Below are 25,397 nucleotides of genomic sequence, written 5' to 3'. Positions count from 1 at the left end.
CTGTTGGTTGGTCGGACATACCAAACTGAAATAACTTAACAACTATCGGATCAACTAGAGGCTGAATTGCTAAAAATTTGGCACAGAGATGTTCCCCTCAGCACCAAACTAAAGACATTTCCATTTTCCAACAGTTTGTAAATGTTTGAAGTCTAAACAAAGATGGGGAAGATGGCAAAAGTTAATATCAGCACGATAGCATTGTGAACATGCCAGCACACTGAAGTTTGCATTAAGCTCAAGGCACCACAGTGCCTAAAAGCCTCAAACCATGACTTTGAACTATGATTGATCAAGAATCAACATGTGTGATGATTAATTTGTACTAATTGATTAACTAACTATTTGCATAATAATATGCATGCAACAGCACGTCTTAAAAAATAGTTTTAGATTTAAAAAATAAATACTTCCAGTCGTCTTAGTGTTTAGGTACATTGCCAGTTTGACACCAGCCTTCGTTGCACGTAATCACTCCATCTCTCTACCAGTATTTCCTGCCTATATATATAAACCATAATACTACCAAATAAAAGGAAAAATATGCATAGATAAGTCAGTATTTCATTCATGGTCACTCATTTATTGCACACAAATTCAGCATTTGAAATAAATACATACTGCAGTTTATTCTATAAATACTCATGGCATGGAGGAATGATTATAACATGACCTATGAAATGAAAGCGAGACATCACATCGTCTTAAAAACCTATTTATATAACTGAAAATACACAAATGACCTAAGTAGAACAACAACATCTTTAAACAGCTTCTTATCCACAATAGTACATAATCATGTTCACACAGAGTTTATTTTAAAGCAACCTCATACTGACAGTTATTTTGACACAACATTATGTGATGATCCTACAAAACAGAGCCATTGCATGTGCATGAGCGCTGCACTGCAGGTTTGATTGAATTTTACCATTGTAATGTCTCTCTTAACATCTAGTGACACCGTGCAGGCTTTCTAAGGGAGGAGTAATCCTCTTTAGATCATTTGCAAAGCAATTAGGCATGCCTCCACTGCTATTAAATATAAGATAACAGCCTATGAGATAAGATGCTGTTTGTACTACGTATCAAATGTGGATAGCTGCCTAAGAGCCCTGATATCAGGGAGATACATTTAAATCCTTGTAAATGAAATTAAAAAATACGACAGTAAAAAAATTAGAGAGACATATCTACTCTACTATCTATCATGAAATTGAATTTATGTATTTAATGTCCCCAGACCTAAATCCTCAATTAATGGACCTATAATTACGCATCACATAAATACTACACATTATACAGTGCAATCACTTTAAATGCATGACTTCGATAATATCAAGTCTGACATTCCATTGAACAAGGCTAATATATAAATACTTTTAGCTGCCACAAAAACATGAGATAATGTAAAATATATTGATCGTTGCAAGTGCAGCATCGCCACACTGACAGTCGCAGGAAATCCTGACCACACAAGGTTGGATTTCATTGAGAGAAGGGTGCCCAGATCAAACCAGATCACTTTTGAAACCCAAAGTGAGTTGAACTACGGTGACACGCAACATGCATTTGTCAGCAGGAACCAGAGAGCCTCGTTTGCATATGTTTCTATCATCACTACACACTACACCGCAAGAACAAATGCCACTGACAAGAAAGGACCCAAAAAAAGGAAAAAAGGCAAATTCCCCACTGACCTGTGACCCGGGGGACCAAGGGGGCTGCCCTGCATGCATACAGAAGAGGTTCAAACAGAGTTTATGACTGCATTATCTCTTTCTCTTCCTCATCACCTCTCCACCCATCAGTGGACACTAGAAGCCACCACGCTGGAGCAGACAGACCAGGCATCACTCATTCACTCGCCTCCTAGGTGCCTTTGTCAGGTGATTGCTGGCGGAAAAGGAAAACAGATCAATACATCTCCCATGGGCCTGACAGGTAATCTTTACCTGGGATGAAATATGAGTAGTACCAGCCTGCTGGATTCCTTAACTGTAACAGGGCAATTGACTGGCTGCACGGAAGCCATTCCTCCACTTCCTGGCCATTGGAAAATCATTTTGGGGCATACAGTCTGGCTGAGGTGTCATTATGGTGACTGCTAATTACCAGAGAGGCAGGTGAGGTGTTTCCCCTTGTGATACTAATGGAACTATATCTGAACCGATGCGTCTTCTTTCCCTGTCAATGCCTTGGCACCAAAACACGGACTGACGGATAAGGCAACGGCAAGAAGCTCTCCTTAAAACACTACACAGTCAATACTTGTCAGCTTGTTCAGGGGCATATGTCTTAAAGAAACCACCAAAGTATTTATCAAAAGCTTCTTTTTGTTTAATTACAAAGCTCAACTATCGTGCTGCTCGTATCAATCAGGTGTATATTACTGGTGTTGGAAGAGTCCGCGGTGCTGCTGGACTCCCCCCGGTCAAGCTGCAGCGACGGACGTAGCCGGATGTGGGGGAAGGGGTGGGTTGCTCTCTGTCTCAACACTTTGACTGATTTCCGTGGCAGGATGTCTTGTGTGAGGCATCCATTTAGACGAGTGTGCACACACAGCATTTATAAATGTCATCCCTGGCCAACATGATCACATAAAGCCTTCTCAGACGGATTATTGCAGACATATAACTCACGTTAATTGGCAAATCTCATTCTACTAAATGCGATTCTTCTCTTAAATAAGGCTTTTAAGTGTCTGAAAAGACATGCAGCGTGTAGCTGATGATATTCAGTTCATTTCACTAAAAAGGTATCTTCTCATCATTAAAGAAAGTGCATACCTTGTTGCTGGGAAGATTTCAGATATGCCTTTTTTTTAAAGTCTGTGTAAAGGCAATTCTGAGATTTCTTGCAAAATACATTAATAATGTTGGAAAATAGTTGCTGAAAACACGAGAAAAGACTTTGAACAATATATTACTTAAACATGGAGTCAGAGGTTCAAACCAGTTTTTGACCAGTTTCCAGTCCAGGTTTTTCTGGGCGGTCCTAAAGGATGGCTCGATGACACGCTGAGGTCACCCTGAGAGATAGACATGAATTCATCTCGAGTGTTTCAAAGTTAGTCATGTCATGAAGGTTAATAACACTTAATATTTATTCTTACTTTACACAGACTTTAAAGACATTAAACCAAATTCACTTTACTATTTCAACTACCTACATTTTTTTAAAGACACTCACCATCAGAGAGGATTCATGAAGTACAAATGTTTGTGTTGTTTAAGACTACACAAACATTAAGGTTTAGGTCAAGCATAATGTACTCCACTTGACTCCGACATAAAAAATGCATTTTTCTGAAAACACTACTTGTTTACCAGCTTGGCTAAACTATTATGTTTGATCTCACTGTATGATGCCATTGATCTTTTAATGCATCTGATGCAGAGGGAGCCGGGGAAATGTATACCCCAAGGGTAGGTGAAAAGACAGTGTGCGACTCTCCTCTTCCGTCTCCAACGGCTCCTGCGGCACCATTCTACCGACTCTCAACCACCCTCTACACGGCCCCAAAAGCAACTAATCCACCACCACTGAAAAACTGTTCAAACAGATTTGCAGCTGGCCTTGAACTTAAATACATTTGGGGACATTTGAATATGGAAGGTAAGCTGAAGAGAACAGAGGCAACCCTCCGAGGACGGCAACTACACTCCCTCTGTGTTGTGCTAATGAGCACCTTTGTACAAACTGTAGCTTTTCAAACCCATGCTAATAGGAGGCCTGTACTTTATGTGGCACTCTACCAGTGGTAGCCTCTCTGAACCCTGTAGCAGCATGTGGTCGCTAAACATTCTGACGCTTTCCCGTCTCGAAGATGCACAACTATTGTTGCCACTGCCGTAAAGTAGAGCAAATTCCCCCCCATGGCCACCCAGCCTCAAGTGACCATCTTCCCGGCATTCCCGCTGACAAACACTGCGCTACTAGAGTGGACATAATTGCTGGATTGTGTGGTAGCAGGTGGCCTGGAGACTGTGTGTGGAAACAGGAGGAGCTGTCGAGTCTTGAGTCGAAACGAGGAACCTCTTGAAGCTGCTTTCTTCCTTGAGGAGATGGCAGAAGGCTTAACAAGGCTTGATTGCATTAACATTTGTCATGCTTAATATACTACCTGGAAAGACTGATCTAGCAGTAACATGCTGATTTGAGGAGTAATGATGTGCTTTGTATTTTTTTTTCCCTTTGTCTTTAAGGTTTGTGCAGCAGGAGGAGTTTTAGTCTTTTCAATCTCTGACACATAAGCTTTTCTTTTTTGGCACACTCTTCCAGACTTAGGCGCACTTGTCCAGCCCCATTCAGGGGTCCTCGTGGTCTCCCCTGGAGGAAAGATAAACTCTCAGGCTGAGCAGAAGGGCCGTGAACCTGGTCCCACAGCCTCTAGGGTTGAGGTGTTACCGGCTCCCTGTGCCTCCTCTCTCTGGTGATCCTTGTGAAATGGATTGCTAGCTGCATAGAAAAAGAAAGCACATATCATATTCTGGGCGTGTAACACAACACTCAGAACAAACAGTAAAAGATACTCACATAAATCACATTTTCCTTGACTGTTTCAATGGACGGCCTCTCAAAAAAAAATTAAATTTGGTCCACGACTCCTGGATCGCTCGCTGTTTTAGGTATATTAAAATAAAACTTTGAAGCAATCCTCTTCTAATAGGTTAAATATTAATGAGGTTTTGGTCAAGTGAGCCAAATCCAATTTGGCCCCATATGACTTCTGGACATGGTTATTAAAAGGCCAATCTGTACTGCTCCTATGGCTTAACTTCCCCCCTCCGGTTATGCTGTGTAAGAAGCTATGTTTTTAACTCCATTCATCACACATTCACATCCCACTGACTAACTTCCTTTTTAAAGATCCTCTTTCTCTTGATCTCACTCACATTTAGAGCTTTTTGTCTCTGGGAGTGAAGGAAAATATCTGAAAGAAAACCGGGGCCAATTTTTGCAGAAGGCAGAGGAACTCTAAAACAATTGCACTCCCTAACAGGCTTGATAAATAAATCTTTCCTGATCTACCCAAAAAAAAGTTAGCAGCGGTCACACAAGACATTTGTGAGGCAGTCCCAGAGCAGAGGACAAGGGAACTAGAAGTGACATTGTGGCTCTGGGCTGTCTCAAAGGATTAGGCATTACAGCATTCACTGGCATGTGCTTTTGCTCGTTCCCATTATATCTGCTTGTGCCTCTTTCCAGATGACTTCTTCTCCAAACTGATCCGGCGGGCAAGATAATTGATTAATATTTCTTGAGGGAACGATGACTAACCGTTGCTGAGGTTCAACCCAAACACTCAGGTTAAACATAGTCAACGGCAGGGATCAAAATTCTGGGATTTACGTATTGGACAGATACACAGAAATGGCTGAGAACATTTCGTTTCTGAGTGTGTTAACATGCAGACGGCATACCAGATATTAGTCTGTATCCTCAAGTCAAGGTCACAGATGGGATAAGCTGTTTTTATATTGTGATCAAGAGAACAGATTTAACAAAACATTTTAAATATCACAAAGCTGTACTAATTCAAGGAATTATTCCAGTTAATCGCTGTACCAGTTTAACGTTTAGCTCATTGTATGGTCAGAAAGTACTCAAGTACTTCTGTAAAAGTACAAATACAACAATTTTCTCCAAGTAAAACATTTCTTATATTTAAAATCCTACATCAGTGTAAGTGTAGAAGTATTATTAATACCAAATGCACTTAATGTATCAAAAGTAACAGTTCTCAATCTGAACAAAAACATCCCATGTGTCTGAGATATTTCATAAATATTGTGTAATTGGACTGTTGCATAAACATTTACGTATCATTTTACTCTTTGAACAAGTTGAGATAAATCATGTTTATATACAGTACAGGTAGTTTAGCCCAGTGGTTCCAAATCTATAGTAGGAGAACAAAGAGACACAAGATAAATCTGAGGGGTACAACAAAAGAAAGTACTGCTACACTTTTTTGTGAATCTCTGGGTAGTTTAGAGGGGAAACTGGTGAGATTGCTAACTTGAAAAATGTTTAGGAGCACTGGTTTAATCTTTAACAATACTATGTATTTTAGAAGATTCGCATATGTTTATTTATATGTAAAATCATAAAAGTACATTTCCCTGTTACAGAACTATACAGTAACAGGAAATGTGAATACCTCAAAATTGTACTTGAGTAAGTGTACTTTGTTACTTTCCATCATTGATTGTAGGTAGGTTGCAGGTAAATAATATGAAGCCTTCATACAACACTTCATTCAAATGATTATCTTTGTATATTAATGTGTATAATACTATCATGAACCATGTTTTACTCAGCTGCTTAAATAAAAGATTTAATTTGTGAAGAACACCTACACTCAACTGGTTTTACATCAAGGTCAATAAAGACATTACAACGCAAAGGTTTTCTGTCAATGGGAGAATTACAGTACATGCATTTATTGTGGGTGATAATGGGAGGTTGAATGGAACCATCTTACCATCTTAATAAGCTCTCATGTGATGCTCTCTAAAAACAATCATTACAGGCCTTCCTGGAGCACTCCCCTTCCCCCTGTTTATTAATCAGCTAATTACACATTGACAGTAATGGCCCTGCTGATTCCCACACTTAAATGAACAGGGCTGAATAGCTCTTTAATGATTAGCCTTTGTGTTTCTCTCTCCTGCTCGCTCTCCTTCTCTCTCTCTCTCTCTCTCTCTCATGCACACACACACAGACCTTTCTTTTCACAATTGAAAAAAAACAACAAGAAATTTAAATCAGACCCCCCGGTGAGAGGGTTTGCACACAAACGAGTCAAGAAGCACATGACAGACTGAGCCTCTAAGAACAAATCTGTCTCCACAAACAGAAAACAATTAGAGTGGTTACAAAGACAGCAGGTTCACGGTTACACTATGTCAACTTGTGTGGGTTTCGGTGTTAAGCTCAGCCTCCAGCAACAACAAAAACCACCATGAAAGTTTGGTGGAGCAGCACAGGCAGGTGCAGGTGGAGACGGAGGAGATGGGTTTTTTTTTTTTTTTTTTTTTGAAGGACGCGAGCAGGGTGCGGAGTGGAGCTGGAGAGGGCGAAATAGTGCGGTGGGCTGCATTTCTGTCAGCAGAAGTGATGGCTGAGTGGTAGCGTTATTTGTCTTGTGCTGCCATACGGCCCTCGCACCAGCCTGGGCATTAATGAGAGGGGGCCGGACCGCCGGGCAGGAACACGGCGGGCCTCCGACGCAGGTGATCTGTCACGCAGCCGTCTTGCTCGGGCAAGGAGACACATGAAGACAGAGGGGAGAGGAGAGGTGGCAGGGCTGACCGAGGGGCTGGCCTCCACATGGACACCTACAAGTGGCACTTTCCAACATGTAGAGAAAAACACGCTAACGGTTTGATGAGGTCAATCAAACTGACTTTAACCCTGCCTATTTACTCGAACTCTTCCTGAACTGTAGCACACTGAATAAGTTCAAGTTATGGTTTATTACCATCATCGCTTCATAGAGATAAAGATGAAGGGCATTATAGGAGACAGCAGGGGTGGAGTAAAATTGCAATAATTAATTAGTCTGTGCGTGAGACCAGCCAAGCCTATTAAAATCCATCAGAATCTTTACACGTACTGATTCTCAATCACTGGGCAACATGGGGATTTTCTGTATTTTTCTGTACTGCAGAAGAAAAATATCAATATTTGTAAAAAGTTATAGCAAATATCATCATCTTAGGTGACAATTTGAATCTGTATTTTTAATAATACTCGATAAGATATAACACAAAACTCTATATCTTGTAAGGACTTGATGGATTGAGTTGGATTGTTGGTGGTGTGAAAAGTAGAAAATGGCCAATTTAAGGCTGAGAAATGGAGTGGTCATCTAATCCAAACAGATACCTGGCTTGATAAGCTGCCGTTTTTTTCTTTTTCACAACAAGCTTCAGCACTGCCGTGGAAGTGCTAAAAGGGTAAAGAAAGAAGACAAAAGCAACAGCTGGGTACCGCCTCAGTAATTCCCAATGGAGCCCTGGAAGACACCTCCAGCCACAGACCATTTTCACTCCTGATTACAGAGTTTCAAATCAACCACTAACACATACAACAATCCACTTCCTCTGGCCAACTCAAACAAAGACTCGGCTGTCGTGTTCACTGAGAGCAGCGCGCTGTCTTTCTACTAAATGCAGTAAACAATCTTTTCATGCAAACAAGATGTTTACCAGAAAACAAGTCCACTCAACAAATCACTGAATCTGATTTTGTCTCTGTACACATTTATGCCAGAATGGCAACAAACCAAGATTTGTACACAGAGAGTGTGAAAGCTTGTCAGAGTGAATGTGCATCTCCTGACGGTGGTGAGATTACTGAGGAGAGACATGGTGCAGCAGGCTGCCAAAGTAAAGATTTATACAGAGCAGTTGCAGCCGCAGAAACTGACATTGGACGACATGGGATGCATGATAAATCATGGTGGACAGGGGGCACTAGACTCAAGAAGCAGGAAAACAGTGCTGATAGAGGGGTATTTTTTTAGATAATATATAGTGAAAAATGCCATATTAGTAATTAGGACTTTTTGCCTGGATGACACGCATGTTTGATTTCATTTGTGGGAAAAGAATAAATCAGTTATGGTGTTTGTTTTAAGATTTTAACGCGTGTATTTCTGCCTCTTTTACAACAGACGGTGAGCCTGTTAACTGTCGAGAAACTGAGGGATGCCCCTTGTTCCGCATGTTGAGTATGAGGGGTCCTTACGGGCCAGGGGTGAATCCTTTTTTACTTTTATGGGAAGTGGTAGAGCGCTTGGGAGGTGAAGGACAGAGTTGCCGGCCGTTCCATCACTCAATGCAATAAATGGATGCAATCTGTATCCAAGTAAAGCATTGGCTGTTTTTAAATTCCACCTCTTTTATCCAAATGAATGATGGACCCTGGTACAGTGCACTGTGCGACAATATTAATATACATCAGAGGCCTGCACCCCTCACTAAATCAGGGAACCACCAGCATTTGTTATTTAAATGACAAACAGCAGCTGCAGGAGTGGAGCACAGAGAGAGGACGTGGAAGAAAAGGTGGACAAACCAATTCAGATTTCAATCCGGGAAAGACACAAGGCCCCGAGCCATGGCTCTAATGAAAAAAGGCAGCTCCACTGGTCTAAACAGACACAACGGCTGCTGCTCGGTGCCACCTCCAATAGGACGAACTCCACATCACACTTCTCATCTTCTTTTGCTTTAAACAGAACAGCTTGCTAACATCCTCAATGATCACATGCTGATTTTCATGCCTCCCTTCCCACATCCCAGCAAAAACAGATTTCATTTTTAGCATTTATCATTAACAATACCAGAAAAAATAGTGATCAAATGAGCCACTGACATAAACATAAAGTTAGCCTCGCTGGTATCAGAGCACTTTTATTTGTCACCACATATAATAATGATAATAATTTTCATGCAAATTTAGATTCGGTTCAGTTTTATTTATATATCATAACAAAAGTTATCTCATGACACTTTCCATATAAAGCAGGTCTAGACTGTACTCTTTATAATATTATTTACAGAGACCCAACAATTTCCACCATGAGCAAGCACTTGGTGGTCAACTCAACATTTTCCCTGGTCATTCTCACACACTTTGGACGGGCTCCACGTCTCCCAGTTTAAAAACATGTTAGCATGCTAAGATTTTAGAATTAGCACTAAACACAAAAAACAGCTGACGCTGCTGAGAATGTTGTTGGAAACTTTCCATGGGAATTAACAGGAATTTATGGGAATAAACAGGAATAAACCAAGAATTTTTAAAATTCAAGATTGGCCCTGACAGGGAACTATATATAGTATGTAAACAGGGACATTTACTTTAGCATAATTTTGAGTAAAACAACCAGATTTCATGCAAGTACACTTGAATATCAGCTATTCCTCCATCACATGCACGCTGCTTATTTGAGGCCACACCCCCCTCATACGCAGATGATTTCTACCATGGACCACACTTTGGAGCCCAGAGCACAAGACTATAGAAGCCACACATTTGAGCCCATGGACGACATAAAGTGAAGTAAGTTTTGATGATATTAAGGGATAAATATATTTGATGTATGGTATTAATGTTTAACTTAATGTTTAAGTAGCACATGAACATTTATTCATACAGTAGAAAGCTAGCTGATAAGTTAGATGCTAAATAAGATATCTTAACTTATTTTATCATAATGTTAGCTTACTCCAAATTACTAAATTACCCCCAATTTCCAGTTAATTCCCATAAATTCCCATAATTCCCATGAAAAGTTTCAGATTTTGAATATTTCACAAATTCAGCATCTTCCTATGGAAAATTTCTGGCAATTTACTAGAAATGTTCCACCCCTTTGCAACCCTATTCTGACCTGATGGTGGCATCACACGTCTGTACTAAATCTCATAGCAATTCTTTCAACATTTGTGATATTTCACTAAAATCCACATGCTATGTTGGCACTAGAGGGAAAATATAGGATCCCCAAACTCAGAGCGATTCATCCTCTGGGCACCATGAATGACTTTACACAGTTTCATGGCAATCCATCTAGTAGTTGAGACATGCTGCTAACATATCTAAACACAAAAGGTACACAACTTTTTATACCACCAAAATAATCTCTCTTTGAGGTATGTAACATTCTGAATCTGCAGGTTTAATCTTGTATTTAACAACAACAAAACACCTCTAACAATAATGTAAAAGACTGATGAGGAGTCCAGAGATTCATCAGTATGTGTGGAGGGTGTTACCTGATGTTGCGACGGACACAGCTTCCGTTTCCCTCCTCCTCCTGGAGTCTCCCGTGAATAACAGTCCTGGAGTGACATTAGTCTGCCTGGGGCGGGGCGGAGGTGGGGGGGCGACACAGACAGGGAGAACAAACGTTACTCACAATATGATGAGGCAGCTCCCACCCACAACACAACACACACATAAACATGTAGAAATTTAATAATTTCACAAAAGTCAATAAACGCAAGCGCTGCACATTTAAGCTTAGATTCAGTATAGTGCATATATGGCCACATCTTAATTTTTCTTCATTAATAGATGTTTTCACCGGAGAGAATATTCGATGAAAAGACGTGCATGCGGCTGAGTCATTGCGGAGTTCACATAAACAAATTACACCTGCTCTGAGCCTCCTGTGTCATATGTCAGGAGCCCTGAAATAGGAAAAGCACCCCCCCACACACACCAGCTTAATAGCCCTGACTTCGGAGATGTAAACTTAAGGTCAAGGTCCGTTCCATCACTTGGGGGGTGGGGGGAGTCGGAGCAGCTGATGTGGTAGATGCAGTGTGTGTGTTTGTGTGTAGGAGCAGGGGGGGGACAGATTGAGTGAAAATGAAGTGAATTGAGTGTGTGAGGAAGCTACAGTGAGAAGATTTAAGTTCAAATCTTGCATATTCTTCAACTAGACCACATCTCACTGAGGATTTTAAAGAACAATTTGGCATGCTGTTCGACAATGCCAATAAACATAACTTGTAAAATTGATTTCATGACAGTCTGCAAAAAAACAGACAGAGCTCCTTGTTAACCAGTGAGACTCGCCTCGGACTGCAGGTTACATGAAGCTCACAACCCTAACAGGCACATGCTACAACAAGGCCCCGTCAGGGCAGCCTTTTAACAGGCAGCGTGTTCCATGACCTCAACACCCATAAATCACATGACGGGTGTGCAGGCTCGGGGTGTCGAGAGCTGTGCGGGGCATGCTTTGAGCGAAGTCTCTATGTTGTATAATCAATAGATATAAAAATAAATGGCCTGACCGTTATTCTCTCCCTGCTACCCCTCTCTAATAAAATCCCAGTAATGCATATTTCATTTACTTTTATACTTATTGATTACCTGTACTCCAGTTAGTAAATCACGCGTCTATCGATCCCTCAATCGTACCTCTGTCGGACAGCACATAACCAGCCATTTGCGCCCCTGATAAAGAGCTCAGGCATTGAACTCCTCACAGTAAATCTTTGCAAACTAACTTTTTAATTCCAAAATCGATCCACGTTTAAACGTCGCATTATTTCACGAGGCACGCCTGCGGTATTAAAAGTAATACCCTGATGCATTTGGTCTTAATGTGTGGAGGTCCATCCCTCCATCTCTCCTCTCATTACACTGAGGCCGATGCACTCCGGGGCCCCTGCAGCCTGGAGGGAGGTGAGGGCCCTCCCCTGCTGCTAAGAGCTGAGAAGCAGATCCGCTCCGGAGCCACCAGGAGCCTACAGAGACACTCAGCACAATGCTAATCAAACATAAGAATACCATCAGCTGGCTCATTAACCAAGGCAAAACACCACCATTCATCTCAGAGCCGAACCCAAAGGCTTTTTATAAGCATGTTACATGGCTCAGTGTAAAACTGAGAGAAGTTGTAAAAAAAATGCACAACAGTGTTTTTATTATTTAACATCTGTTACTTCATCAGTTTTAACAGCACAACAACAGATGTTGGCCAGTTGTTTTGTCCCTAAATCTACAGAAACTGTGATGAGAAAACAAAGATTGACTTAGAGGCAATGAGCAATGAAAAAACAAGTCATATGTAATGAAGACGGTCAACAACAACTAAATTGTATCAAAGACACAAGGACACGGAGGAAAAAGTCTCAAAGATAGATTTTTTCAGGTCATATGAGACACTTTTAAATGCAGCGCAGTCCCTCAGGGTACGAAGTAAAACAACACTGACACAGGGTCAATTGTAATTTTGGCGCCCACATCCAAAAGCAAATATATCAATTAAAAATAATAAATCAAAAGAGGAGTGAGGAGCTGCAGTTACAAACTGGCCATCTATTTTCATTAGCGTACACGCTGCTTCAGGTGTGAGCAGGATTTCAAGATTAATAGAGGTATTCAAATGAATCAGAAAGGATTAGGGTCTCCAGGGAACATGATCAATAGCTCCAAATCAATAATCAATAGGCCACTCACACCAATATACTAACTGCTGACACCGAGATCTCACAATTAAAATGAAAACTGGGAAGGGAGTGGCGTAAGACTATGATTTATCTCACAGCACAAGTGTCATTTAGGAATAAATAAGTCAATAGATAAAAGCTGCTGCTGCCTGGCTCAGGTGGGAGGCAGTTATGCATTTTAACGTGGCCACCGGCCCCGAGCATTATAGCCAAATCCCACAAAGCATTGCACCTATTCACGCACCGATACGAGGATAAACAGCACGCAACCTCATACAGCCTTTATCACTTAGCATCAAATCTCTGATTGTCGCCGTCAACTCGCGGCAAACAGGAGATGACAGCTTTTATTAATACAGTATCATTTCAACCTGACCGCAGTACAAGATTAATGCTCACACTTTCTCTGCACACAGAGAAAACACTTTTCTCTCAAGGGTGTTTGGAAACAAAGAAAAGTCAGATATATGGGAGCTCACCCCCCCCAAAAAAAAAAATCAATCCCGCGGGTAAGGCGTTGTAAAGAAATGAAAATAGAGCGAAGTGAAATCAGGAGTGAACATTTGAAAGTTTGTTAAGGGTGTGTGTTTCTCATTGTCATGCAAAACAATAACTGTAATCGTCCAGTGTTGTGTTTGCATGTGAATGTGTGTTTTGGAGGAAGTCAAAGGAAGTAAATGGGTGCTATGTGTGCAGAGCTGGGTCGGAAGGACAGAGCAGCTGTCTCACTGGAGAGTGGATTTGAGCAGCTTGGGGAGATAGATTCAGCTCATGCCGTCCAACGGGACACATCAGAAGCCCCTCTCGTCAATCCCCCCTCTCTCCCTCATTCATTTGGGAGTATGATTTATACTTTTTGAAGTGAAGGGTCTTGAATCCCACTATAAAGGAATTAAGAGGTCTCCCCTGAGTCTGCCATTCAAATGAGAGCATGGCAGGGATATGAGGGCTTTTTAATAGAGAGAAATTAGTATTCACAATGCCTCAAACTGGAATCTGAAGGAACCTTTCAGGTGGAGAAGAAAGGGCCAGTTTAGAAAAGAAAGCCCTAAGAAGTCGGGGGCTTTTCATAGCAGTCGTGTTTTTGCCCCTCATCAAGGACTGCTGTAGCGCTCTGTGAAATAGCCCAAGAGAGAGGGAGGGGAAAAAAAAGTGTGTGCGTGTATATGTGTGTGAAAATTAAGAATGCACCATAAATAGGCAGAGTAGAAACAATACAATGAGGAGTCCCACAGTCTCGAGGCCAAGGGGGCTAAGAGGCTTCTCAACAGTCCCCCGTACAGATCCAACGGTTCCAGGGAAGACTGGGAGCGATGTGACGCTTTGACAAACATCTTTTGGATAAACCTTTTTTAAATGTTTTTGTGCAGTTCAAGAAATGCAGGGCTTTCAATCTGCATTACAACTATGTCAACACATACGTAGTATTTCTCTATTTGGAAACACTGACCTTGAAAACTATTGAACTGAAGTATTTCTGCATTCGACTGCAGCTGTCTATTGTGAGTTCAGCTCAGACAGGCCAGGATTGACTCTAATAACACTCCTGTCCGTGGTCCTGGAGGCCCCAGGGCCTCATTAACAGCACAAAGTAATATACTTAAAATTGTTTTCGCACGTTGACACTTTACAATTACAATGACAATTACATAAGAACTGTTCATAAACATGATTTCAAACTGACATTATAACAGAAAATATGACATTACTTCTGTTTGGGGCCTCAGAGACTTTTTAAGGCTTTTCAAGAAGCACTAACCATAACCACCACAAACATGAGTAATCTGAGCATATAAGAGCATAATGTAGATTTCTGTGTCTGTGAATGACTTTTTAGCAAACAAAAGGGATATATACAGTTTATGTTTGTGCATGGCTCATGTTAAAAATGAAATATTACCTTATTTGGTGTAATATTAACTCTTTATAATAATATCCATACTTATATTGTCACTAAGGAATGTTTTTTTGACAATTCAATACTCTTATACAAATTGGGCTTTAATGGGGTCAAAAGAAAAGAAAAATAGGAGATATAGTATTATTATTTTTACATATACAGCCAAGTAAAGCTAATGCCAACAAAATGGGTTGAGATGGATGTGGAAGCACTGCGAAAATATGCATAAACATAACGTTAAATCTTCTCTGGTGTATTTGCAAGAAGGATATTTTAGTTTTGAAACAAGCTGAAATCAATAGTTGTATGTAGCAAATAATCCCTGTAAAGTCACTCAATACACATTTAGGTGTTTGTCCCCCTCCTAAACAGCCCAATCACATTTTGATGGTGAAGAAGAATGTTTAGGGTTGGCCCAAACACGCTTGGCAGTCTCTGAGGCATCATCTTAACAAAGATTACTCTGGTTAACAGCGACCTATGCTCTGTAACTAATTCATTTAAATTAGTTGGCCATAGACTTGTCCATCAGTATATTGAGCTTTGATCGAAAAAGACAGAACGGCGTCTCCGATAGGCCCTCGAGAGGCTGATTTGTTTAACTAACATGTGGCATCAACTACCTGTTTCTGTAGATTGAGGAGGAACATCTGAGACGGGAGCTCTCTGACACCATGTCAATAGGACACACTGGTAATGGGCACAAAGGGTTCAACTGGAAATTGAAAGTATCAATAACATTTAGATTTTGCAGTTTCACCATTAAAGTCTGAACAAAACTGAGGCCAAAAAGATCATAAAGTTTGGAAAAAACTTGTATTGTAAATACCTGGCTTCGATCTCGTTTTCCAACAGAAGGCAGCCAAAAACTAAAAGGAGATAATAAAAGTAGTGTAATTACTGATGGAAACAGATTGATTTAATACCACAGGAGCTCTATATACTGTAATGTTTAACCAGTATATCTTACTCTCTCTGGTAAGGATCTTGGGAGAAGTGTCTCAGTCTCTCTACAAACACTGGCATGCTGTTGCCCTGTGAAACACAAATCAAAGACACAGTCAGACACAGACACTATAAAAGACGGCATAACTGTTTTCAACTGAGGAAGATGCCAGTTTACTTTAACACTGCTGGGAAGCCGCCTCCTATCCTTCCTGATGCAGCAAGCAGCAGAGCCAGACAATCGTTTGAGACGTGAATGATACCGATACCCTGCAATGATACAAAACACATTTCTATTGTTGCAAAATAGTCAGAAGCGATCATTAATGTTTAAGAGGCATGCAGGAAAAAAAGACAAGGCAAGGCAAACTTGACTGCTGTTGGTAAGAATGAGCGTCTACAGCACAAAATCATTGTCCTCTACCTCTCTGAGAGGGCCGTGCAGGCTGCAGGAAGGTGGGAGAGGGATGGTTACCCTCGAGGGAAAGCTGGCTGTCTGAGTCCCAGCCGGGCAGAAGGCCGGCCACGCCCGTCCCAACTCCACAGTCCCCCTCGAAGAACCAGTCACTCTGCTCGTCATCGCCTACACACAGGAGACAAGGAAGATGTTACATTGGTTAGTACAGTATGTCGCTGCTGCATGTTTCTTGGATATTTCCAACAAACAAACTTTAATAAAATTACCAAAATAACAATTAAAATTGTGCTTAAGTACATCACTTAACCCACTCTAAGAAATTAGCCAAGGAAATTAGAGACTTCATTAAAATGCTGAAGTCAAAAACACCACAGCCGTAGATTTGTTACGTCCAAGAATGGAGTTGTAGGACATGCATGTTTAACCTCAGTACTGTGTTTGAGGATAATGTTAGAGGTAAATACTGAAACAATGTGACTGAGTGGTTACTATACACTTTTGCTTCATGAGCTGTTGTGTGCTTGGTGATCGGACAGACTTCAGTGGAGCTTCGACTGACACACGTGTGCGTCAATAATGACTTGCTCCTTTAACCACACAACCAGACAACACCAGCCTCGTCCCCAGACAACAAGCTCCTCTCAGACCTGTCAGTCAGCAAAGAACACGCAGGAACCATGCCTCTCACAGTCAAGGTGTAGTGACAACTGTTAAATCAGACGCCGCCTGGCCCCACCACGGCTAATGAGATTAGCAAAGGCTTCAGCGCTCATTAACACGACATGACAACGTCTTATTAGAGTCGCCTGGGTGCCCAGCAACCAGCCCATTGTATCAAAACCTCCCTCTCTGGCCCCAGCATTCCCTCAGTCGAGCAGGATATTGTCCAAATCTGACAACTCGTCATCTTTCTTCATACAATCCAGAATACTTCATCTGGGAGCTACAAATACTCTAAATCAATCACTTACTAGTTTGAACCACACAAAGAGATGAAGATGTCGTACCTAATAGTTTGCCGTATGTTAAAATTATTAATATTTTAATACCTTGTCTGCCCTCATCATTGGTGAACAGCCCAGGGTCACTGCTGCATGTGCTGCTGGTTTCCCTGCAAAGAAAAGAAGAACAAGATCACACGTGAATGATCACCACTGACCCGTTTCTTTAATACCAATGACATTTAAGGATGAAACTCCGTTTTGATTTGTCATCTCAAACCTGATGGGTTCTTTAGGTCAGACAATGTTATAGCATCTGAAAAGTGAACAATGTGGATCAAAAATTTACATGGCCCTGTAATGTCAATATTTAACATGTAACATTCAATAATAAAAATAATGAAGAAGTCCGGAGCTAGAGGTCGACATAAATGGAAATGACAAAAAAAGACAGAGCGTGCCGTGTTCTCTCTGGTTGCGATAGCAAACACAAAGGCATGAGGAGAGGCTCTGATCGAAGCCACTGAGTGACATGCACAATCTAATTGAATATCCTCCGCTGTCAGCTCCAATCTAATCTGGCCAGCGTTGTGGAGGATGACAGGAGAGCGAAACACATTCCCCTGTCCGCCCCTCCCTCTGGGTGTGCCCCACACTCAGAGCGACCCACAGACGTGCCGCTTCCACACAACAACTGGCAAACATCTGCTGTGTGGGCTGCCACTGTTTCCTGCTTAGGCTGTACTCATCGCTGATCCTCTCCACACCCCCCATGCAACCTCTGCTACACTGCCTCCACACCCTGTGTGACCCCACTGTTACCCAAGACCACCCTGAGTTTCTATACCTTTCTCACACCTCAGCCACCTTAAACTGGGACTTTCAGACATTTCAAGGTCATGGACGAAGGAGGTTAGGAGAAGGGTGGAGCCGATAAAGATGGAGGGATTCTCTCTGAAAGTATACAGTCACACTGCTGTCATTTCCTACTTTAGAGAAATGGAACACACACTTGTATTCAATAGCTTTCACTTTATTTTGATTCCCAGTTATGTTGTACTGCTGCTATAAATTCCTATTATTATTATCATCTACAAATGAAAATAGTCCCCAGCACTTTTAAATGTAAATGTTTATTTCCTTTATTTAAAGGAACATGCACATTTATCAATATTTCAAGCTAATGTTCAACTGCAGTCCTTTCATATATTTACGACCAGTTTTTTGTCACATTTTTTTTACCATAATGTCAGACATTTTGAATCCTTTTATCCTTTAAATTAAGGTAATTTCCATAAAACTACGGTGACAGATGAGAGAACCTGATGCTCTTGATTGCTTTGCATTTTGCTTCATATTTATTATCGCTGACCTTGCTTATGAGGAGAAAGCTGGAGGGTCAGATATGCGCTGATACGGTGCTTTGCCATATTGCACAGGTCTGCCAGCGATGGCAGGATCAGAAAAACCTCCACCCAGCCTGCACGTCTTCCTGGCCAGATGGTCCTGCATCATCTCCGCACACATCCGCAAGAAGCAGATGTGAGAGGGAGCAGGCCTCTCCGGGGAATCTGGAAGATGTCTGGCCTAGCCATGCAGTCCTGGACCGTCCCTCAACCCCCATCCCACCCCTTCAGCCCCCTCTCCAGACTGACTCCCCAGGCCTCTGCTCATCTGTACCCCACCTCTGGACACATGGGCTGGCATTTGGAGCGCACAGCACTCCAGCATCAGTAGAGCACACAGCCACAAGCTCTACAATAACTATCATTTTGGTTTTATGCTTCAGTCCACAAACCTTTCCTGAAGAACCAGTGGTGGTTAACTATTTCCAGCAGTGTGGGAGCTCTTATTGGAGGGGTTTTGTGCAAAGTTTGAAAAAGAATCACAGGTATAAACAATTAATTAGAGACACTCATTAAGTATTTATCCGTATTAAAGGTGTAATGTGATGTCGCTTGGAGCAGCACAGGGCCGATGTGAGACCGTTTCCATTAAGTACTGCTTAATTAATGGCATGAATAATTGAGACCCCCCATTTTTCTTGAGACCAAAAGAAACACCTCCTCTTTCTTCAGCAGTGACCTTTGTCAGGAAAAGTTGACAAACATTTTGGGCAAACTTAAGGTCTACAAAAAAGCACTTCCCCCAGTCAAAAATAAGATATTCTATTGCGGATTAAAAACAAATAAGTCTTCATTAGTTAAAATACCATACGTCCATGGTGAAACAAAGGCAAGGGCAAAGACGGTATTCCAGTGTTTTAGAGCTCAACTCCTCACATGGGCCTATTGTCTCTATACAAGCCAAAGAGTTGAAGCAAAACACAGTATCCAGATGAGCACTAATCATTAGGATATAATCCTCAGCTCCTGGGAGAGGCAGACCAGTTTGCACAGAGATTACAGGCTAGCCGCCATTTATTGAGCTCGGGCTCATTCTGCAGAGGAATAAAGAAGAGGCAGAGACAGAGGGGGGCAAAGCGCTGATAACAATGGATCTGTGGGCTCTTCAAACAAGCCGCCTCAACCCAAATCCATGCCCTCTTCCATGGGTGTCTGATTATAAGGTTATCCCACCATCCCTGAGCTGCAGTAATTGGATTAGTCTCAGAGATTTATGAAAATTAACTTCAGCAAATGCTGCACTGCTTACCCCCAAAAACTCCTCATAGAGTTTTCAAAATAGAAATTACAGCATGATAAAGCTGAGTGTGAGAAAAGCATGCACAATGGCTTTGTTTTTCCAGTGGCCGGGTTGAAGTAAACATCACCAGCAGCAGCAGCACACAGCTGGAGATAGAGGCTGAACCCAGGAGAGCGTCTACCCACAGGTGAGGCATGCTTGCTGGGCCAGCCTGGGTGCCAGGTGGCCTCACTGCTAGCAGGCTGGGCCAGGTCTAATCAAGGATGTGGAGCCCAACTGGAGCCGCTAACATCTGCTCCTCTTGCACTTGGGTGGCTGAAGGCAAAGCTCTGCTCAGTATGCACATAAGAGGAGTGACCTTGAGGAGAGACCAGACACTCCATATGAAAAAGGTTAATGGAATGAATGGCGACCGAAGAAATCCAAGTGCTTCAAAACATTTCAACAATGGCATCTGTATCTGACATGAAATGGACCGTACACTCTCAGAGTATAAATATTGCTGTTGTACCACTGTCAACCCCTCATCACTGCTGCCATTTGTTCATATCCTTTCTCTCAGCCACGGCGTAACCATTAGATTGTTCAGCCCTCAGTACTGTGTGGCAGTCTACTGAGCAGCAATCAAGAGCGTTGGCGTTGTGTAAGTGAGAAATGATTGACAGCATGCCATGGTGTTCCCATTTATTTCTTCTCCGGAGCTGTTTTCTGTCAGAACGGCTATTGATTTTTCCATAAAGTAAGAAAACAAGTACCGTTTAGGGGCTAGGGAGGTCAGCACAAATTAAACCAGAAGATGTAAAGCCTTCTGTCTGTCCCATTATCAGTTACCTCAAATGTCTTCTTCTCAAAGGAAATACATTGTGCAGCAGCATGGCAAAACATTGAGAATGGGAACTCCAGACTTAAAAAGACTCTGTTACTGAATGTTATAATGACACTGAACTGAATTTAACTGCACTGCGCACCAGATCTGCCTGTTTGTCAGCTGATTATACATGTGGACCATATGTAAGATATTAAATAACAAAACACTATAAATACATTCTACAGAAAAATACTTAATTTACAAGTCTGATCACCTTAAAATCTTTTTTTCTATGCATCCTGGTTTACTAAACATCTTAATAATACTCCATAAAGATAAATACTAGTAGAACTGAACAATTCGTCAACAAATCGATAAATCCATTGACAGGAATTTAAACTATTTTTACAACCAATTAACAATTCAAATCATTTTCATTTCATTTTAATGCAGAACATTTCATTTTAGCATCTCACGTGTGTGAATTTGCTGCTTATGTGTTTAAGGTCCACTATTTTGGTTTTCTATATTTATATATAGTCATTCGTGGTACTCTATTGATTTAAACATTCATGGTGTCCACCTTATGAATCCTAATGACTTAGGTCACCCGACTTTTCCTCTTGTGCCACCAGCAGGTTAACAATTGTGCTTTTGAGTGAAATGTTTCAACAACTATTAATTTGGCACAGACATTCATGTCCCCCTCAGAACAAATTGTAATCACTTTGGGGATCCTTGAACTTTTAATTTGCCACATCATCCGGTGAAATTATATTTGGTCCAATATTTTGGTTTATGACCAAAGACCTGCAAAACTAAGCTGTACTTTGTCTTTAGCATGTTTGTTTTGCACTGTGAGCATACTAGTGTTTGGTTAGCATGTAGGAGTTAGTGTCTCACTCTAAGCACCACTGTGACCGAGTACAGCTTCACACAGTCGCTACTAAAGAACTTTTAAATAGAATAACTTTATTGCTGAAATGGTGCTACACAAATAAACTTGCCCTGGGCATTTTAACTCCTTCCTGTTGTTCCTGAATGATTAATAAATTCATTGAGATTCAGATGAAATAACAGAGAAGATAATCGTTATTTGCCGGTCTTTATAGCAGAAAACACTGGGGAGAGGTGTCAAAACAAAAGAACAACAAATTTAGTCTTTCTGATTCAACAGTATATTATAATCTTTGCTTCAGTGTAATAATATAATGTCCCTCTTTGCTGCCAGTTACAGCCACATTTAGTTTTGCTAAATAAAATGCACACAAGAGGGTGCACTGTGGGACACTGGGACAGGCCCAGCTTTAATTACCCAGCCCAAGACAGGAATTCATTTCAAAACAAATCAATACCACACCAAGTCACTTATTTATTTGTGACAATATTTCTCGAAAGGAAATAATGAGCTGGCAGATGCCCGGAGGCATAACTATCAAAGATCCTTCCCTGGTGATCATTTCAGCTATAGGAGATGAGGATGAAGAGACTCTATCATTCATTTTTAATGTCAACTCAATACTTTAAAGTGAAGTGGTGTGATTGTGATACCTTTTTTTGGTTTAGTTGAGGACACACTGAATATTGACAAGTGGCTCGATGAAGACAGGCAGTATAGATCATCTTAAATGTCGCCTTGTTTAATTGCTTCTGTCTGATAGTAGTTATGATCATGACTTTTATGTTATGGGTTTAACTGCCTTGGTAACTTTCCATTTAAAGGGTAAAAAGGGCTTTTAGAGTTTTGAGCTCCTTTTTAAGTATGGTTTTAATCCTTACTCTTTAAACAATGACAAGGTTAACATTTGGCTTTTTGCAATACTATAAATCTATTATGAACGTGGTACTACTTGTTTTTCACAAATAAAGAACCTAAAAGCTTTTTTATATAAATCTAAATGAACACTAAATGTAGATTGGGCTCTACCTGTGTAATAACATTGTAAAGAATGAAAGGTTAGGTTTGAGTCCAATGTAAAAAGAAAAAGAAAATACAAATATTTGTTCTTGAATCTAACATTACCCTTCAGACATGTTCTCATCTGCAGCATCTCTGTGTTCCTTGGCCATCTTTCTCTTCCAGCACTCCTTTCCCATTAGCCTGGCTCCGTCAGTCTGGCGATCTGCTCCCACCCAAACACCGGACCTCTTCTTAGATCCTGACAGATGCTGCATCCTAGACGGCCTGTGTCTCTGTTTCCCGTCTACACCAGAAACCTTCAACTTCTGCTGCAGTCTAACTGTGACATCTGAGGTCATGCGTTTGACCTTCCTCCGCCTCCTCAGTGGCCGTCCCGGATTATTCTCGGTGAAGGAGTCAGACTCTGGCCAGGACGGCTGTCTAGTCCTGACCGGTCCTCTCATGACGGAGCGCCATCGGTTGGTTGAAGTCATGTCATCAGAGTCACTGCAGTTGGCCATGGAGGCAGCAATAGCTGATGAAGAGTTCTCCCTGTATTCTTTAGTCTCGTCCAAGCTTGACTCTGATGCCTCAATCCAGCATCGTCTATGCTCCAGCGGATAGAGGCATGATTCACGACAACGCTTGCGGCATCTGCGGCGGCGGATCTGCCGGCGTTGCTGCAGTGGACTTAGCACCATTTCCTCCCACAGCTCCCCCAGTTTATTTTGTTCTGAGGTCTGCTCCAGGGCAGACACCAGGTCCTGCACCAGCTCATCCATCATGGTGCTGGAAACCAAAGACACAAGATACAATTGAGTTAATTTAAGCGATGTCAAGACAGATAATTAAACACAGTGGATGATGCTACATCAAAATAAATTGCAATAGGTGTGAACAGGGTACATTAGTCTGACATACAACAGCCGTGTCAATAAACAAAAGCTTCCAAATTCTGGATCTGAGAAACAACCCATGTCTCTCTAGAAATAAAAGGTAAATATCAATATTTATATAAATATTCATACTAACTCTCAGCCTTTTACACTTATATTACCACTATAAGTGGTAATACAAATTTGGGATATTGTCTCAGAGATGCATAAGTTGTATAACTCTTTGCCCCAAAACTTACATTTAAAAGCGTAATAGTGTCGCCACACTAGACTAGATGTGTGCCATGTATCCTTCATGATAATACTGGTACAATTTTTGAATGCTAAAAAGAAAATCATGATGGCAATATTCAGACATAATGATGTCATACCATTACGCAAAAGCAACAGCAAACATGGCTGAAAGCCAAACAGCGGGCAGCTTCAGTAGTGTGGATACCATGCATCATCAATCTGTCACGGCTTTTTCTTCTCAGGGTCACGGGGTCGACCTACTCCAGCTGCAGCTACACCCTGGACAAGTTGCCAATGTTTGCCATACTATTTCTAACATAATTGTTATAGCACAGCTTAATAATATTTCTCGGTGCTTTGAGGACATTGTGGGGAGAGTTGCAAAACTTTGTTTTATAGCAGTATTGGATCTTTGTATGTTTTTTGCATCAATGCGATGAAGTATCTTGATTTTTAAAACTCAATGTCTGGTTATTTTAACCATAAAATGTTTCTGATGTGATTTATGGTCATATAAATCCATTTCTACCATTACTGAGAGCATATGCGTGCTTTGCATCATGTTCTACTGTTAAAATGTGTCATTTCTGCCTCCTTCATTGTTCATTCATTCACTGCTGAGCACGAATAGAACATGACACATCTAACAGGAAGCTCTTGGTGTTGAAATTGAATCCGATCGCTGTGGTTGATGTGGGACTTTCCTGCTCTCATCTCCAGCTGTGGTTGTAAGATCCGTACCCAGAAATACCAATCTGCACCTGTTTTTTTTTTCTTTTAAGTAATAAAATATCCCAAGGCTCATTTTCTCTTTTAGTCCAGCAGCAGTATAAAATGATAGAGGATCATCCACACTGTGAAATTTCCAAGCTCTCCTTGTTTGCAGCTATAAAAACACACACAGCTCCTTCATTATTAGCCAAGAAAGCGACATCAGTGCAGCTGAACAATAGCAGAGGCAGGCTGATCTGTCTGCATGCTCTCTGTTACATAACAGCATCTCACACGTGAGCTGTGCACAAGGACAGGCTGGACACCCTCACACCTCCTCACGCGCTAAACGCCTTTAAAACACACTAACCGTGTCACGCACGAGTCACGGGTATCACGATGTGATGGAATAACACGGGCTGTGTTTGAGCACTCACCAGTCGCAGCTTGTCTTGTTTTTGTTTTTCAGCACAGCTGACACACACCGAGACGCACTTCCGCCCTGCTGTCCAGCCAATCAGGTGTCTCCGCCTCGCAGTGACGCATCTGCAAAACAGCCCGCCACGCAGCGTCACAATGTCCGCACAGATAAAGAGCCACAGCTCAGCCTGCCCTGCTGCAGATAGCAGACACACCGAGCTTCATTACGTATTACTGTGAGACTCAAGTTGGGAAATTACTGTAAACTTAAACAAAGCCCTGTTTCAGCTTTACAGTAATGTGTCTGTGATAGGCTGCTTCACAGAAATGACTCAAACTGTGGTACTTGTACCCCTGGTGCACTGGTTCTTAACCTTGTTGGAGGTACCGAACCCCACCAGTTTCATATGCTCATTCACCGAACCCTTCTTTAGTAAAAAATAAAATATACAAATACAAATTAAAATAACAAAACCAACACAGTGCATGAACTCACAACAACTTACCTCAGTGTGACTTCTGCTGTTGCCTTTGAGAGACCAGTTCTACGGTGGCCCTGAAGTGCAAAACACAACAGCAAATCAAAAAACAG

General features: G+C 41.5%; 1 protein-coding gene across 4 annotated transcripts; it reads right to left on the bottom strand.

Moving 5' to 3' along the window:
• Positions 1 to 562: 562 nt before the first annotated feature.
• Positions 563 to 25,330, bottom strand: LOC104921348 (G patch domain-containing protein 2-like). 4 transcript variants are annotated; one of them, XM_027274850.1, is made up of 11 exons: positions 25,312 to 25,330; positions 24,823 to 24,931; positions 22,668 to 23,333; positions 17,299 to 17,360; positions 16,256 to 16,414; positions 16,010 to 16,101; positions 15,857 to 15,921; positions 15,716 to 15,755; positions 15,510 to 15,601; positions 10,797 to 10,882; positions 563 to 4,461 (listed from the first exon to the last, which is right to left on the bottom strand). In XM_027274850.1, exons 3-11 carry the CDS (start codon positions 23,327 to 23,329, stop codon positions 4,352 to 4,354), a joined length of 1,368 nt encoding a protein of 455 aa, XP_027130651.1. In that variant the 5' UTR covers positions 23,330 to 23,333; positions 24,823 to 24,931; positions 25,312 to 25,330; the 3' UTR covers positions 563 to 4,351. The 4 variants fall into 4 exon arrangements, with proteins under 4 accessions (XP_027130651.1, XP_010732153.2, XP_019128633.1 ...); XM_010733851.3 differs by lacking the exon at positions 25,312 to 25,330 and having other exon boundaries at positions 24,823 to 24,950; XM_019273088.2 differs by lacking the exon at positions 25,312 to 25,330 and having other exon boundaries at positions 24,756 to 24,826.
• Positions 25,331 to 25,397: the final 67 nt, after the last annotated feature.

This window comes from Larimichthys crocea, chromosome XXIV, assembly GCF_000972845.2.
Source record: "Larimichthys crocea isolate SSNF chromosome XXIV, L_crocea_2.0, whole genome shotgun sequence".
Taxonomy (NCBI): Eukaryota; Metazoa; Chordata; class Actinopteri; family Sciaenidae; genus Larimichthys; species Larimichthys crocea.
This window is presented reverse-complemented; position numbering and strand designations above follow the sequence as displayed.

Bases quoted from the DNA above. Each gene is read 5' to 3' on its own strand.
- LOC104921348 (XM_027274850.1), bottom strand. From the start codon at position 23,329: ATGATGGATGAGCTGGTGCAGGACCTGGTGTCTGCCCTGGAGCAGACC. The intron at 16,415-17,298 runs GTATTAAAATAT...TCCTGTGTGTAG, and splicing joins CAATGATGAGGGCAGACAAG to GCGATGACGAGCAGAGTGAC. The intron at 15,756-15,856 runs GTAAGATATACT...ATCTCCTTTTAG, and splicing joins CAAGATCCTTACCAGAGAGA to TTTTTGGCTGCCTTCTGTTG.